General features: G+C 40.5%; 1 protein-coding gene across 5 annotated transcripts; it reads right to left on the bottom strand.

The window, feature by feature from the left end:
- Window positions 1-3,431: 3,431 nt before the first annotated feature.
- Window positions 3,432-15,860, bottom strand: ROPN1L (rhophilin associated tail protein 1 like). 5 transcript variants are annotated; one of them, XM_089516442.1, is made up of 9 exons: window positions 15,619-15,860; window positions 15,070-15,103; window positions 14,388-14,466; window positions 10,679-10,836; window positions 8,695-8,818; window positions 8,401-8,562; window positions 5,072-5,247; window positions 3,707-3,811; window positions 3,432-3,587 (listed from the first exon to the last, which is right to left on the bottom strand). In XM_089516442.1, the coding sequence occupies exons 3-8, from the start codon at window positions 14,418-14,420 to the stop codon at window positions 3,733-3,735; spliced, it is 732 nt and encodes a 243-aa protein (XP_089372568.1). In that variant the 5' UTR covers window positions 14,421-14,466; window positions 15,070-15,103; window positions 15,619-15,860; the 3' UTR covers window positions 3,432-3,587; window positions 3,707-3,732. The 5 variants fall into 5 exon arrangements, with proteins under 5 accessions (XP_089372568.1, XP_089372571.1, XP_089372569.1 ...); XM_089516445.1 differs by having other exon boundaries at window positions 10,679-10,845; window positions 15,619-15,859; XM_089516443.1 differs by having other exon boundaries at window positions 15,751-15,859.
- Between the last annotated feature and the right edge of the window lie 1,216 nt (window positions 15,861-17,076).

Genomic DNA, 17,076 nt, shown 5'->3' with positions numbered 1-17,076 from the left:
CTGCATTGTGTATCAGTGATACCTTAAATTAAGGCACAAAAGAGTAGCAGGAAAAATGTCAGAGATTGCTATGAAAAAAGTTGCCTGTAGCAGATGTCTCTGTATTGCTCTTATTTTCACACACTCTAAACCCTGATTCTGGAGAAGATAATTGATTGTCACCATAGCTATTTCTGCATATTAGATCTTTGCCTATTTTTATCTGCATGTATTTTAGAAACCCATTACAGTACATAAAAGGACAGTTAGCAAAATGATATTTCAGTCAATGATGACTAATCATCATGGGCAGGAAAAATAAGCAGTAAGTAAAATGAAGTAATAAGATGATGGAAAAAAAAGTTGCAGCAACTGATAATGTGCTGTTGCAGTTTTATTTCTAAACTGACTGGCTTTATATAGGTTAATGAAGTGTATAATCCAACATGTAAAGTCTAATATGTGATCTATAATAAGGTATGTCCCAAGGTGCAGGCTTTCAGACTTCAAACTGTATCAGTAAAGTAGTGCATTTTCAGCCATTAACATTCACATGAATTGCTGTCAAGAAACAATCATAACTAAAGATACACCAGGCCACACTTTTGCTATGTATAGAGAAATTCACAGTCCTATAATCTCTAGGATACCAACTATCAGTTACTTAGATAAAACTACAATTACCAGCTTCACACTGTTTATGTATAGCCACCCCATTACATAAATTTTCTGAGTGGCTCAAAACAAAATGTAAAACCGTGCAAGCTTAAACTCAAGCAAATGTCTGGAATTAAGAGGCCAAGATAACAGCTAGGTTACTGAAAAGATTTTTGAGGTCTTTACCAGATGCTACAAAGGGCATACAAGCAACTGGAATGCTACTAAAAAAGCCCTCTGCTTTGTGATTATGTCACTTCATTTGATGGGTGTGCTGAGACTAGAGCTGCTGAAAAACTGAATTTTCAGTTAGGTACATATAGAAGAAGGCAGCCTTTGGTCCTAAGCTGTTTAGGTTTTAAAAGTTAAAAGTAGATTTTAAATTTGGTCCAGAAGAAAGCACATGGTCAAAATGTCCCATCACAGTCACAAGTTTTGTGCCCTATATTATATTTATTTGTTTCAGAAATGTCTTTAAAGGCAGCCCCATGCACAACATTATAAACAGGATATTATGTGAAAATGAATATTTGTGATCAAACTGTCTCCATCCAGGTAAAATCACAGTTTGCATAGCAATTAAAAATGATAACAGGTGCTTTAGGCCACAAAGATAATGCAAGGCCTCAACAACTACACTGGATTAATAAGCATCTCTAGCCAATGAACCTAGAAGTAAAAAGACTATGCTGTTGCAACTTCCATTTGTATAGATGGACTATAGTCAATCAAATGCATTGGTACCTTGTTTCTTTAGGATGTTTGGGTGTCTTTCCTGCTTGTATAATTCAACCCTGTAAAATCATTATCGTATAGCAAGAGATACTGAAGATTTCAATGTCCAGGTTTTATCTAGTAAAATGTTAACTGTACATAATTACAATATAAATTACTGAATTGTAAGTTCATGGGCTAACAGTAAATTACTGCAAGAACACTCTTCCCAAAAGAGAGTTTCTTATGGGAAAAAAAAGCTAAACCCTATAGGCTTTCCAAACTAGAAGTAAATGTGGAGAATGAGCTAGTTGTCCTCACCCACCAGACCATTTTCACTTTTCTTGCCCCTTTACTTGTAGAAGGCTACTTTCTGAATCAGCATGTCATTTGGAATATGGGCTATCCTGCGGGAAATGGGAGGTTAACACACCTCTCTTCATTTATTTATTCATTCATTCATACACATAGAATCATAGAATAATAGAGTTGGAAGAGACCGCAAGGGCCATCCAGTCCAACCCCCTGCCATGCAGGAAATCCAAATCAAAGCATCCCTAGCAGATGGCCATCCAGCCTCCGTTTGAAGACCTCCAAGGAGGGAGACTCCACTACATCTTCATTTGGGAATGCCTGAATAGAGCTTTTTAAAAACTTATATTACTTGAGTCTACCAGTGAATGGCGGTAAAAGAAAATGTATGTGGATTTCATTTTATAAATAACTCACATGAAAGATTTTCAGAAGTTATATATTTTCCATCATAACCACAACAGAAAACATAACAGCAAGTTGAACTATTGAGTGAAAGTCCTACTCCACATTTGGGACATAATGTGTACCTTTTCATTAAAAGCTTTCAAGTCTATGTGCAACTAAATGATGCAGATGTGGACAAGGCAACTAGCCTCAGCACCACAGGAGAGAGGCAACTGCAACAGAATTGAAGTGACTACCATTTCATTATAAAACTATAAATACTGAAATAGGTGCTGCACTAAAATAAGGGTTTTAAAAAAAACATTCTCCAATGCAGTACCGCTTAATATTTGGATGTTTTTGAAGTTCCGTTGATCGTGCTTTGAAAAGATAGATATCTATATTTAGCTTTAAATAATAACCATATTGATGTGATATAATAAATTTTAAAAGAAACAACCAGATAAAGAATGACAGCATCAGAAGGAGATGACCTGTCACCTTCTCTGCACCTTAAATTTTTATTCGCTCTTATTCCTGGTTTTGAAACAAAGAATGTTTTTAAAAGTGTAGTGCAAATATATGAAGAGCAACTTTTTGGCAGATAAAAAAGCATAAAATGTTTGCAGTGTTCTCACAGTATATTAACAGCTGAACAATAATATCTTGACAAACAGCAGGACTGTGATTAACATAGTAATTTTCCCCCTTCTGTATGATTTTTAACACCTTTGCCTGATGAGCTAGCCAGTGGAGCTTCAAAAGCTTGCAACACATATTTTGTTCATTTTGGTTGGCCCAATAAAGGTATCACTGTTTAGTGGATTTGAATATTGTACTTTTGGATACTAGTCCACAGATTCACACATACCCATCCACTGGGCAGTACAATCAGTTTAGACACTATCCATTTCTGCTGCAAAATTTAATCCAGTCAGTCCCCATTCCATCTCACACCTGGCCAGGCAATTGGTGCTATCAATGCTTTCTACACAGTCATAATCCAGTAGCTCAACATCATGGCCTAGAATGCAGGATGTAGATTCTAGCCACAGGATGTGTACAGAAATCATTTATGCCTGTGCTTCCCAATCTAAGAAATGTCAATCTAGTAATTATTAAATATATAGGAGTGCTGAAATATTTACCCTGCAAAATCAGATAATTGGATATTGCATTATGTACCATTATACATACATCTTACTGAAGTCTAATTTATGGCATTCAAAGTTTAAAAATCTCTATCAATTGATCACTCATTACAGTTATCTCCTCTGGATCTCCTCTTTGGAAACTACCAAACAGTGCTCCACCAAGTATCATGTTCTGACATGAAGCTACTTCATTACTGCTAACACAAAAGCAGACTGCAATTTTTAACATTATTTTTTAAAGCTGTATTTTATTTGCACACAATGATGCTTTTCCACATTTAAGTTCTGTTTAGGTAGTAAAGTTTCTCATCCTCTTCTTTGTCTTAAGGCTTCTTTTGAACAGTGGAGAAATCTGCAGGTCCAACCATATAGTCTTTAGATGCCCTAAATTAGAAGAAAATACACTTGCACTATTAACACTATCATTTCAGATTATTCTGCATTAATCCCATGGCACGTCTCCCCATTCCACATGGATGCAACTCTGGCATGACACCACTTACATAAGAGGGAATTTAGCACAATATTTTCAGGGATATTTATTTATTCTGTTCCACAATATATTCCCTATATAGATGATCCATGATGAATTCCATTTTGGGAGAAAGCTGGGCAATAAATAAATAAATAAGATGTCACACTGAGAAAAAATACAAAACACTCAGGTCTTAGCCAAAACTGGTAACATGATAATTAATAGCTAAATTCCCTGTTAATAAGGTATTTTATAATGAGGGGAACTGCCGGGAAGACTTATCATACAGCCATTACAATAGTGTGCGTATGCAGAAGGGGAAAGCAGAATGACTATATTGCCCCAAGCATGGATATTCTCTTCTGCCATTAATTAAGTAAGAACTGAGAATCACAGTATGGAAGACTTCAGCTATGGACTATTGACATAGTAATTTTCCAATAGCTCAACCATGGTTAACAAGATCAGAAGCAACCATAGGCTCTCTTCTCTTGATCTCTATGCTAAATTTATTCATCCCTTGGCCTTTCAGCATCAACAGAATAATAATAATAATAATAATAATAATAATAATAATAATAATAATAAGTTTTATTTATAGACCGCTATTCCGCAATGATCATAGTGGTGTACAATAAAAATTGCAATACAATACAAAAAATTGCAAGGCCTCTCTCCCCCTCAAGATGGTGGTCGGGAGGAGAGCTCTTAGTCTTTCCAGGCCAGGCCCCATCTCTCCCCCTCAAGATGGTGGTCAGGAGGAGGGCTCTTAGTCTTTCCAGTACATGTTCTTTCCAGAAGAACATGGGCATTGACTCCCAGATGGATTTAAACTAGAAGCTGGTTGCAAACCTGGTTAAAGATCACCAGGGTTAGTGTTAACAATGCAGATGCAAAATTACATCGTGGTTAATGATGCAAAAAGAAGTGTGTGCAGTGAGAGGAGGGTAGAAATACTATAACCTTAAATTTACATGAGTCCAAAAGGCTAAAATGTGGCAGGCATATATTTTAAGACCTGACAGTTACTTTGCAGCTCTAGCCCTCAAAAAAAAAAAACTCCAATATTTTCAATTCAATTCTTCATTAAAAGAGGCAAATTAATAATCACTTTTTTCTCTTTTGACCCAACTAGTTCTCAGACTAATGCATGACTCAAAGTGAAAGAAGCTGTTAAGCAGAAGTCAAAGGGAAACAGGCTAGGGCACACTGGTTGTAAAGACTGTAAGAGCAATCCTTTGAAGCAGGTGGCAAAACAAAACCTGATTCATCTGCGAGTTAAAACCACTACTTCTCAAGAAAGGCCTGTACTACCATAATGCAACTCTTACAGAGCAAGAATGATCCCATGCCAGAACACAAGTATACATATATACTGCCAATTAATACTTACACATGTTCTTTAAGAGCTTTGAGAAAAGACTCTACTGACTCCTCTGTTATTTCCTCATCTAAGCCAGCCAAGTAGGAATAAAGGAATGCAAATGTGTCATATGGAATGCGGGCTGCTGCCCCCTCTGGATCATTTGTTAGAATTTCACAGGCATGTTTCATGGAACTCTGCAAGGACTAAGAAGATCCAAAACAATGAGAGAAGCAATCAAACAATAGCCGCTGCTGTCAAAAGTAATATATTTGAATACAAAACAGCTTACAGGTTTCAGTCATAGCTGTTCTAACACTATATGTATTTTTAAGGATTTATACCCTGCCTCATCCTAAGGGCTGCAATACGAACAAAGTAAGAAAAAAGTATTAATAAAGCCACCAGAGCAGCAACTGCAGAAAGTGGCACATATTCCACTTTGGCACATTGCCTTCCAGCTACAGAGGGTCCTGGAGGATACGGATTATCTGGACCCATTTCAAACTGGCTTCCGGGCGGGCTATGGGGTTCAGACTGCCATGGTCGCCTTAGTCGATGACCTCCGTCTGGGCATGGACAGGGGTAGCGTGTCCCTGTTAGTGCTCTTGGACATCTCTGCGGCCTTCGATACCATCGACCATGGTATCCTTCTGGATCGCCTGGGGGAGTTGGGTATCGGGGGCACTGCTATGCAGTGGTTCCGTTCCTACCTCTCAGGCAGATTCCAGATGGTGGAGCTGGGGGACTGTCGCTCCGATAGGAGGACCCTCACATCAGGGGTCCCTCAAGGAGCGATTTTGTCCCCTATGCTATTTAACATTTACATGAAGCCGCTGGGAGAGATCATCCGGAGACACGGGGCGCGGTGTTATCAGTACGCTGATGACACCCAAATAGTCTTCTCTGTGTCTCCGACTGATGCAGTGACTGGGGATGGCATCTCTCCTCTCGTGGCCTGCCTGGAGTTGGTAATGGGCTGGATGAGGGAAAATAGACTCAGCCTGAATCCAGAGAAAACGGAAGTACTTGTGATAGGCTCCCCCGGTACTGGGAAGGAAATTTGTCCACCTGTCCTGAATGGGGTCACGCTCCCCGTGAAGGACACTGTTCGCAGTCTGGGGGTGCTTCTGGACTCATCGCTTCACTTGACTTCTCAGGTGGATGCGACAGTCAGGGGTGCCTGTTATCAGCTTCGGCTGATACGCCAGCTGCGACCCTACCTGGACCGGGGGGACCTTGAAACAGTGGTACACGCACTGGTAACCTCTCGACTTGATTTCTGTAATGCGCTCTACATGGGGCAACCCTTGTACCAAACCCGGAAGCTACAGTTGGTTCAGAATATGGCAGCAAGGCTGGTCACTGGTAGTTCCAGGGCCAGCCACATAACACCTATTTTGATAGATCTGCATTGGCTGCCTATTCGCTTCCGGGCACAATACAAGGTGTTGGTCGTTACCTATAAAGCCCTAAATGGCTCGGGCCCAGAGTACTTGGAGGACCGCCTCTCCCCATATAATCCGCCCCGCACTCTCAGGTCAGGAGGGAGAAAACTCTTGAGAGTTCCTAAGATGAGATATGCTGCAACTGCGCAAAGGGCTTTCTCTGCTACTGCCCCGCAGTCTTGGAACTCTCTCCCTGATGAGCTCCGCTCAGCCCCCTCCCTCGAGTCTTTTAAGAAAAATCTTAAGACTCACCTATTTCGCCAAGCCTTCCCCCACATGTCCTGATTGCCATTCTCTCCTGTATACTGCGTGTATACTGTGTGACTGTATCTTGAATTGTTTTATTGATTTTTTAATTGGTTTTAATTACTAGGAATGAATGATGGATTTTAATGATGTTGTGTATTGTTTTAATATGGGGGATTTCATGTGATGTATTTTGTATTTTATCATATGTTGTAAACCGCCGTGATCGCAGGAATGGCGGTATAAAAATAAAGTTTCATTCATTCATTCATTCATTCATTCATATGTTTGACAATAAATAAGCACAGAATGAGCCCTGCCTCAGTTTCAGCTTCCATCACAGCTACAGCTGGAAAAGGTTCAACTGGAGGTGATCTTTATACAGTCTCTACATCTTGCATATCCTACTAAACAGTGGTGCCACTAGAGGGTGGTCCATACCAGGTGACACTGCAGAAAAGGGGTGACACTCAGCAGGGCCCTCCTCCACTTGGAGGGTGAGAAAGGGCAAACATGCCCCTCCAGGCTTTGTTGGGGTGGCAGCCTCTTCCTGAGGAGAAGGCCACTGCTGTGACAGATAAGAAGGGTGAGCACACCCTTCTAGGATTTGCTGCGGTGGCAGCTCCCTCCTGCAGAAGAAGCCACTACCACAGTGAAGGAGAAGGGCAAGCACACCCTTCCAAGTTTCACAGAGCAGTGGCCTCCTCCTGCGGAGAGAGTCACCGTACAGTGAAGCTTGGCAGGGCAAATGCACTCTTCCAGACCTTGCAACAGTGCTGGCTTCCTCCTTAGGAGAAAGCTGCCATTGTGGCAAGAGAAGGGCGAGTGCACCTCTCCAGGCTTTGCTGGGGCGGTGGCCTTCCAGGCTTCGCTGGGGCAGCAGCTCCCTTCTCAGGAGAAGGCCACCATACAGCAAAGGAAATGGGCAAGTATGCTCTTTGGGTCACTGCTACCCCTCCCATTACCCTCCCCGTCAGCCACCAGGTGACACATGTGGTGGGAACATCACTGCTATCAAAAACTATGCAAAGAATGTTAAGTTGCCATGTGTGTAATTACTACATATATACCTAACACTAAGGCTTTCCTAACCCTCCAAATTTATTTCAAAGTTTGAAAAATTGGCATCTGAACCCAGAAGTTTAAAGCTGAAAAAACCTCCTGTTACATATAGGTCACATTCTTGGCTGAAAATATGACAGGGCAGCCAGTGGAAGGGGTGAAAACTGTCTCCTGCTCCCACTGTAGTTGCCCACCCCAAGCTTTAGAGACAGATATATGTTACACACATATGTTTTCTAAGGTTGCATTGCTGTTTTTGTTTATGTTTTGCTTATAAACACAGGCTGGAATCCTGTCGGTGCACTACATTAATGGTTACACTTTTTCTGTTGTACAGCAGTGGTGGGGGAAAGCACACAAAAGCTCACTTCCTGCCTGGCTGCTATACCCGCAAGCCTTTTTCCTCCTGGTGCCCCCACTGTTGTAGTTACTCCATCAAAGAGGACCAGAAGAAGTCTAGCGATTAGAACCTCTAATTGTTTTAAAGATGGTTTAAACTGTGTTGTACTCTTCCTGTATCTTTTAAAATTAACATTTAGTTACTCAGTTTCAATACATGACAGTTCAATTTGGTGTAAGAAAGATGTTCATAAGCCTACATACCCCACCAAGAGCACTACAACCAAGGGCAAAAAATTTCATCCATTCAATTCCTTCCGAAAAGTCGTCCAGTCGAAGAAGGTTGTGCAGTTGTGCCATTGGCAAGCACAAGTTTTTCCATTTTCTCTGAAGATCTGGTAGCTCCACAGTTCCCTTTTCAGAAAGCTTTAAAAAATGCCACCATCAGAAATGAAACATAGGAAAAAAGATCAAGAAATTAGCTCGTTGTTAAAATAACACTCATTTAGGATAGTCTAAGTAATAGTCTTCTTAGATTCCAAACATTTTACTTTTTACCTGTTTATGCAAAATTTTAAGGAGTCCTGGTGTCAGACCTGTGTCATTTTTCTGTGTGGCTACTGGCACTTCAACACGTTCCTTCACAGGAAGAGGCTCTCCATGTGACAAAGCATAGAAATACCTATGATAGCACAGATACAACAAATATGGTTGAGGTGGCAAATAGAAAGGACAGATACATATACACAATTAAACATCTTTAAGTCAGTACATGAATTAAAACCCAAACAATATGTTACATGCAAATATGTAAAATAATAACCTATCATCCTTTTCATTGAGAAAATTTTGTTCCTGTGCGGATGTCTCAGATGAGGGGTGAGACCAAGTGTAAAATAGCTAATGTGCATTTCAGACTTCATGGCGGCTTCTTTGGAAACTATGACTGACAACAATTCCAGAGGATTGGCATGGAGTGTTACTGGTCTTCTTATCAGTCTAATGTTATTTTTTTATTATATAGAATCACGCATACATGTATTAACACACATATGTATTAGCTTTTTTTAAGATTTACATATAGCAGTTTCATAGGACTGTTGTATTCTGCCTCTGTATACTTTTTGAAGCAGCCCCAAGAGCCATTTGGTACAAGGCAGAGATGTGGTAGATGTGGTAGCATAACTGTAGACAGATGTGCAATTGGTGTCAGGCCATGCTGACCTTGGTACCAATAGACATGTCTCCTTGAGAACAGGAATATTTTCCCTCCCCCCCAAAAAGTGAAGAAAGGGAACAAGGATTACAACCCCTCCCAACCTGTGAATGTCACCATTGGTTCTAAAAAGCCAGGCCTGGGATATATGACCCATATACACACACCAAATCCCTTTGGAAGTACAGATGGCCCTCCGCATTTGCAGCTTTGACTTTAGCAGATTTGATTATTCGCTAATTTGATTCATACGGTCTCTCTAGGAATCTGTAGGTCTTCCAGCGTAACTTTGCAAGAAGTTGACCATAGAGTCAAGATGGAGGACTCAGAGATTTCTAGAAAAAACACTTTTGTAGGCATTTGTAGGTCCTCCAGTGCAGTTATATGGCCAACTGAGTAGAGAGGAAGAGGACAGGAGGTGTTGCAGATGTCTCATCCGCAGGTTCGCCATGAGTAGAAGTCAACTCAAGGGCAGATAACAACAATCTTTGAACCTAATTTGAACAGGACCTGAGTGGTTCGATCTCCCCAGAACATTACAACATCTATGTTCAGGGGCAGCATCTCCTCAATGCAATAAACATCTCTGCACAAATTACTCCTCTGAATTAACACTGCAGTAAACACTGTGAGGCGAGGGAAACTCTGCATGTCTCCTTTATTAAAGAACCAGTCATCAATTTCAGAAGCTGAATCCAACACATTTCCTCTCTGAATAGGTTATACAGTGGTCCCTTTGTATATGCGTGGGATCCGGCCCAAACTCCCCCACAGGACTTCAAGTCCCATTGATTCTAAAGGTGGTGTGCTCCTGCGTGCACACTGCGTGCACAGCGCAGACTCAGATGCCATTTTGTCCCCCCAAGCTTGCCATCTGTGTGAGTTCAAGTCCATGAATGACTCTAGACTATATTGTTTAGAGAAGCATTCCCAGAGGTGAGCCCTTCTCTGACCCAGGAAGCCTCCTTCTAACCATCAATCAAGAAGCCAAGCCCTTCCTCCAGTCCATCTGCCTTGGTCCAGGCCTCGGAGGTGGAGAAGATCTGCTGGACCTGATCCTATTCCCCACCACCACTCCCTTCTCCTTTTGTGTCGTGTCTTTTACATTGTAAGCCTGAGGGCAGGGAACCATCTGACTAAAAAATTTATGTACAGCGCTGTGTAAATTTACAGCGCTTTATAAATAAAGGTTAATAATAATAATAATAATAATGAATGGCAAGCCTGGTCTGTAATTACAATTTTCAGGGACAATTCTCTGTTCAAGAGACTGCTGTAAAAGAGAGATATTTAAATCAGGTTCATTAGCTTTTGCTTCCTACTCACCCATAGGACCACTGGAGTACATCACGCGGTTGGGTCCTGATAGCAGCCTTGGTAAACTGTTTCATAATATCTGGCAGCTCAGGTGGAACATGAATCTGCTGCGCACAGAACATAACATCTGGAACAGGCATGATTATTCTACGTCCCAGACCAAAAATCTAAAAAAACTGAAAAGAATGTTATTCTTTAGTAGATGTATGTTATTCTAACATCTGCATAAATGAAATTAGAAAAGTAGTCAAGAGACTTGAATCAGTAAAGTTTTAATCAGTTTTGCCTCCCACTTCTCTCCAAAGTGCTTAGGCCAGCATACTTATATTTGTCCTGTTTTATCCTCACAGTAACAAAAGTATAAATGGCCAAGAGTCATTGTCCCAAAGTTAACACAATGAGCTTTGTGGCTGAATCCAATTCTGACTTCCACTGCGCTGATTCAAGTGCAACATTCTATTCACTATGTCAAACTGCAATTCAGTGCACCATTACTGCCTTCATTAGTGGCTACCATATGCTTCTAGGAAGTTAAAAAGCAGGGTATGATAAAACTTTTCTCTGAAGTTTGTCTCTATCTGCCTGGAACGTCAACTCTATTAATTTGTCTACTGACAGCCTTTGGGATGCCTCTCCTTTGCTAATATTTTGACTCTTTCAAAACAAAACAACACACCTATCAGCTGCAGTGTCCTGATATTTTGGCTAAAGAATGTCCATTATGGCAGAAATGCTAGCCCGAAAAACCCACAAAAAAACTATAGAAATGCTACCCTTTTCTCCGATTAGCATGTTCTCGTTCATAGATTTATCTGCTTTCACAACACACTCTTTGCCTTTTGTAGTATCAGCTTATCACAGATTTTTCTCTACACACAATTATATCTACTTCTGTAACCTATATACCTGCACAATATTATCTGATAAAACTAGAACATATGAATGGACCGAACATTCATTTAGTCCAACACGCCATTTCCTTCTGGTGACCAGATACTTCCTGAACCCCACAAGAAAGCCAAGAAGTCATCCCCTGCTCTCTGTCCCGCAGTGATTGCCATATAGTTATCTCAGTTTTACAGCCATAGATAATCTGATCAGCTGTAACAATAAACTCCTGATTAGGAAATAATACATTTGCTAGTCTTTTAAATATGGAATCCCCCCCCCCCTTCAAAATTCCACTGTTATTTCTGCCTAAGTTTCCCTTGTTACACCTTCCTGGCAATTTAAACATTAGCAAATATAGGTGAGGGCCAGGGTGGGGGGATTTATCTTGGAACCAACTACAGGAAAATCAAGTGCAGCTAATTTTAGAACAAACTGCTACTACTTCTGAAAATTTTAGTTTCCACAGAACAGAACCTCTGTTCACACATATAGGCCAGAATATCACAATAACTGCACAAATGGTTGCTCTTTCTCAGAGATTGCTAATGTGACTCCCAGTTCTCACAACTGTTCCACAAGCACACATATTCAGTAGGCAGAGAACTAATGGGCCATTGTGCAGAGGGGGAGGTTCAAGGCTGTGGTACTCATTACGCAACTGGTTGTAGAACTGTGGGTTTCAGCACAAACACGTTGGCATACTTTCAGATGAGGCTAAAAGTGTAAATGGAAAATGTTATACTGGTGTCCAGGAGGAAACTGATCGCATACCTAAACAAGGCTTCTTGGGAATCATAGGCCTGTTACAGACTGCCAGAATAAAGCTGCTTGGGGTCTCTTTGGAGGTATGCTATTTAAATGATGCATGGGTCCTAAGAGTCCGGAGGTCGCGCCAAAGCCACACTCCATTCCTAAGCACTGGAGTGCAGCTTTGGTGCAGCTTCTGGATTCTTAGGATGCATGCAGCATTTAAACAGCATACCTCCAAAGAGACCCGAAGCAGCTTTATTTTGGCAGTCTGTAACAGGCCTTAGGTGATTGGAATGTAAAAACAGGAAACAGAGTAGAATCAAAGATTGTAGGAAAATTTGCCCTATGATCAGGGAATGAAGCCTGAGAGTGACTGGCTTTAATTTTACAAGGTCAACAGATTGTTCATCACAAAACACAAAACACATTTTCCAAACGACTCAAGAGGTGACATCTCCTGATAGCCAATACAGAAATCAAACACAATACATAGTCGAAAGCAGAAGATGAAGGAACTCAGTTTCCATGGCAAAAACAAGACCATGAACTGCTAATATCAAGAATTAAAAGAAGGCTAAAGAAAAACACTAAAGTAATCATTGCTTCAAAATACAACATCAAGAACATACTTGTAATACTTAAAGATAAGGAAAATAACATCTCCTATTAAGCCTAATCAACTGGGAGCCAGAACGACATTGGACTGAAGCCAGGGACATTGTTGGGGACGGGTGCAAAAAGACATTTCTGCAGCCAAAAAGAAAGAGAAACCTCAATGGATGAGAGATGGTACAAAACACACTGCAGAAATCATCCAGTTTGAGACCGCTTTATTTGCCCTGGCTCAATGCTAGGGAATTCTGGGAACTGTAGTTTTGTGAGACATTTAGCCTTCTCTCTCAGAGAGCTCTGCTGCTACAATAAATTGCAATTTCCAGAATTCCCTAGCACTGAGCCAGGACAGTGAAAGTGGTCTCAAACTGGATGATTTCTGCAGTGTGTTTTGGACCAGATGAGAAGCAAAAGTAAAAGGGGGCAGAAACAGAGTCAGATCTCTGAATGCAACTATTCGGAGACTTGTGAACAGGGACAAGGAGAACTACTAGAATGATCAATCCAGAGAATTAAAAGGTGACAACTAAAAAGGAAGAAGAACCCTCTTCCACAGGATCCAAGAAATCAAAGGGACATTTAAACGAAGAGTGAAAATTCTTTATTACCAGCATGGTTACATTACATTACCAAGTACTGTAGTAATAAATGGATGATGGAAATAATACCCAGAAGAACTATAAAAAAGAGATGAAAGAACGACAAACTCATTCAAGGAAGAATCATGTTAAAAAACCTCCAGTTTTAGAAAGTGAAGTGGAAGCTGCACTCAAGGAAGCCAATGCAAAGGTATGTTTACTGTTGAACTTTGGGGGGGGGGGGGATGACCACAGATTTTTCATATAACTTTAAAGTAGTTGATGAAGACACTGAAATAGTCCAAGATTTTCCATACCTTGTCTCAGTCATTAATAAGAATGGAGACTGCAGTCAAGAAATCAGAAGAAGACTAGGACTTAGAAGGGCAGCAGCTATGAAGGAACTACACGAGATCCTGAAGTGTAAAGATATGTCACTGAATACTAAAGTTTGATGGTCCATGACATGTACTTTGCATTTCTATATTTGGTTGTGAAAGCTGGGCAGAGAAGGAAGCTGACAGGAAGTAAATCAACTCATTAGAATTGTAGTGCTGGAGAAGATTTATACGGATGATAAAAAGACACATCAATGCATCCTAGAGCAAATACAGCCTGAACTCTCCCTGGAAGCCAAGATGAGTAAACTGAGACGACCATGCTATGGACACATCATGAGAAGACATAACTCATCAGAAAGGACAATAAGATAGAAGGAAGTAGGAAAAGAGGAGGGCTGTGTTGCAGGTGGATAGACTCAAGCAAGGAAGCCATGGCCCTGAGTCTGCAAGACCTGAGCAGGGCTATTGATGACAAGTGATATGGAGTTGACTTCATGGCAGTTAGCAACAAATGTGTAAAGGTTCTTGGGGATTAAATGCACTCACAAAATGGCAGAGGAAACAGGGGCCGTTCCCCATCTATAACTCCAACTGCTGGTGTGTGATGGTGATGGTTTGGTGCCACCTGGAGCAAAACACAAATATAAACTGCATGCATATAGGTTTTCTACACAGGCTAGACATATAGGGTTGGTTTAGGGTTTTCCCCCACATATTTTATTTATAACATTTGTAATATACAAATAAAACACAGCTAAAGGTGTTATTTACATACTAGCCATTTCTAGCAATTAATCCTAATGATATGAATAAAAGTCTTCTATATTCTTAGTGACTGAAAACCAATTTCTTCCTTTTAACTCTTAACTTGGTTGCTGTTTTTTCCTTTAGTAATGTCTAAATCACACTTTCAACAGCATCGTTTTTCGTGGATCTGCCTGTTACGAAACAACTAAAGTTTTACAATAAACAAAATAAACCTATAACAATACAAGAGAGGGTTGCTAGAAAACCACACTGTGTTCTTATATTGAGTTAACAGCCCTCTTATAAATGTCCATTCCCCAGTTCATTGCAAAGCACTATATACAATCAGACCTTGCCAATCCGTCTTCCATTATTTCATGACTGGTGTCCAGACTCTTTCTACTTCTGTTAATGAGTTATTACTTAATCTACATGTAAGTTTGTCTAATTTTGTTTGTGATTTGGTTGTGTGTTTTTTTACCTGTTGTTGGAAGCCACCTTGAGAAGGCACAGGCCTAAAAGACAGAAAACCAATATTTGGAATAAATAAACATAGTACAGTAGGTGCAAGTCATTGGGCAAGTCACACTCTCTCAGCCTCAGGGACTGGCATTGGCAAACCTCCCCTGAATGAATTGTGCCTGAAAACCCCATGAGAGGTTCACCTTAGGGTTACTATAAGTTGGAAGTGACTTGAAGGCACATAGCAACAAAGGAGCAATGAGGAGAGCCAGGATTTGATTAATATGTTCTCTCTAGGAATATCTAGGTCCTCCAGTGCAACTCTATGGTCAACTTTAACTAAAAGTTGCACTGAAAGACCTAGAGATTCCTGGAGAGAATACTCCGCTAGGCCTTTGTAGCTCCTCCTGGCACCACTTTAACTCTTTGTCTGGCTCTTTGCTATGGAATTCTGGGAGAACTCCCAGAATTCCATAGCAAAGAGCCAGACAAAGAGTTAAAGCGGCACCAAGCCGGGTTATTTCTCCAGTGTGGATGCAATGAGTATTAGCCCTGCCCCGACACACACCCCTTCGTCTCCCGCTTCCTCCTCTGTCGGCCTCCTCCTCTCTTTCAGCCAGCCGCTCCTGAAATGGAGGCCAACAGAGGCAAAAGGACGCCGTCGTTGGGTTGCTATAGCAACGCCAGCGCCCCCCCTCACCGTCTCTTAGCAACCGCGGGAGCCACAAAGACGGGGAGCCTAGACTCTGAATGAGGATAGGGGTGTTTTTCCCCGCCACTCTAGCCTCCGAACTCTATGGTGGCGGCCTCCTCTTCCCGTTTACTGTGCTTTGGAAGGTCCAGGAAGAAGCCGGAAGTGCCTTAGAGACGGGGAAGGACTGCCTTTGAAGCCACTGGCGCCATCTTCCTCAAGGGAAGGTTGCCCCTTCGGCCTTTAGAAAGGCGTTCTTACGTCACCATTGTGGGAAAGAAGTACTTTTATTAGACGTGTGTGTGTGTGTATATAATATAATATTATATATATATATATATATATATATATATATGATTTTGTGTGTGTATATATATATATATACTAATATATATATATGTTTTGTATGTATATACTTACATATATATATATACATAAAATAGTATACACACAGATAATATATATAATATATATACACAATCATATATATATATATATGTACATATATGTGTGCATATATATGATTTTGTGTTCATACTTATATATATATAGTATACACACAATATTGTGTGTATATATATATATATATATATATATATAAAAAATAGTATACACACAATATGAAACATGTATATATACACAATCGTGTGTGTGTGTGTACGCGCGCACACACACACTATTATATAGGACCTAATAGTTTAAAATGCTGTTGAGAAAGGATGATTTGGTGGAATTAATAGGCAAAGGCAGTGCTCGAATCAAATTCCTTACATCCACACTGCAGGGATAATCCAGTTTGACACCACTTTAACTGCCATGGCTCAGTGCTATGAGATTCTGGGAACTGTAATTTGTTTTGGCACCAGAGCTCAGCTACAATATAATAATAATAATAATAATAATAATAATAATAATAATGGGACTCAGGGTGGCTTACAATATTACAAAAAAATTACAATTAAAAGATACAAAAATAGTACACTAAAAGAGAATTACTACAATATAAAAACGAATTGCATGTTGAAACAACGAATAACAGTTTACAAAGATAAATACAACTCTAACTACAATTCCCAGGATTCCATAGCACTGAGCCATGGCAGTTAAAGTGGGGTCAACCCGGATTATTATTTATGTCCCTCTTGAGCCTGCCCTGCCCAATTCGTACTAAGCAGGTTTCTCAACAAGGGCTTGAAATCACTGATTATGGGACTACAGTAAAACGGTGGTGGTTTTGGGGCTTCTCACAGGCCATATTAAAGGATGGATGCTGCTATTAAAGGCACATTACTGGCAGTAACAGTTTTCCGAAGCCGGGACGGTTTCTTGGAAGAC

Source organism: Sceloporus occidentalis, unplaced genomic scaffold (assembly GCF_023333645.1).
Source record: "Sceloporus occidentalis isolate IW3139 unplaced genomic scaffold, rSceOcc1.0.p SCAF_3, whole genome shotgun sequence".
NCBI classification, from domain to species: Eukaryota; Metazoa; Chordata; class Lepidosauria; order Squamata; family Phrynosomatidae; genus Sceloporus; species Sceloporus occidentalis.
Note: the sequence above shows the minus strand (reverse complement) of the source record. Positions and strands in the feature narration are given on the sequence as shown.

What these genes read in the sequence shown, in the direction of transcription:
- ROPN1L (XM_089516442.1), bottom strand. Translation starts at nt 14,420, where the DNA reads ATGGGGAACGGCCCCTGTTTCCTCTGCCATTTT. An exon ending in TTAAAATTTTGCATAAACAG is followed by an intron (nt 8,563 to 8,694) that starts GTAAAAAGTAAA and finishes CATTTTTTAAAG; the next exon opens with CTTTCTGAAAAGGGAACTGT. An exon ending in GTTGTAGTGCTCTTGGTGGG is followed by an intron (nt 5,248 to 8,400) that starts GTATGTAGGCTT and finishes GGATCTTCTTAG; the next exon opens with TCCTTGCAGAGTTCCATGAA.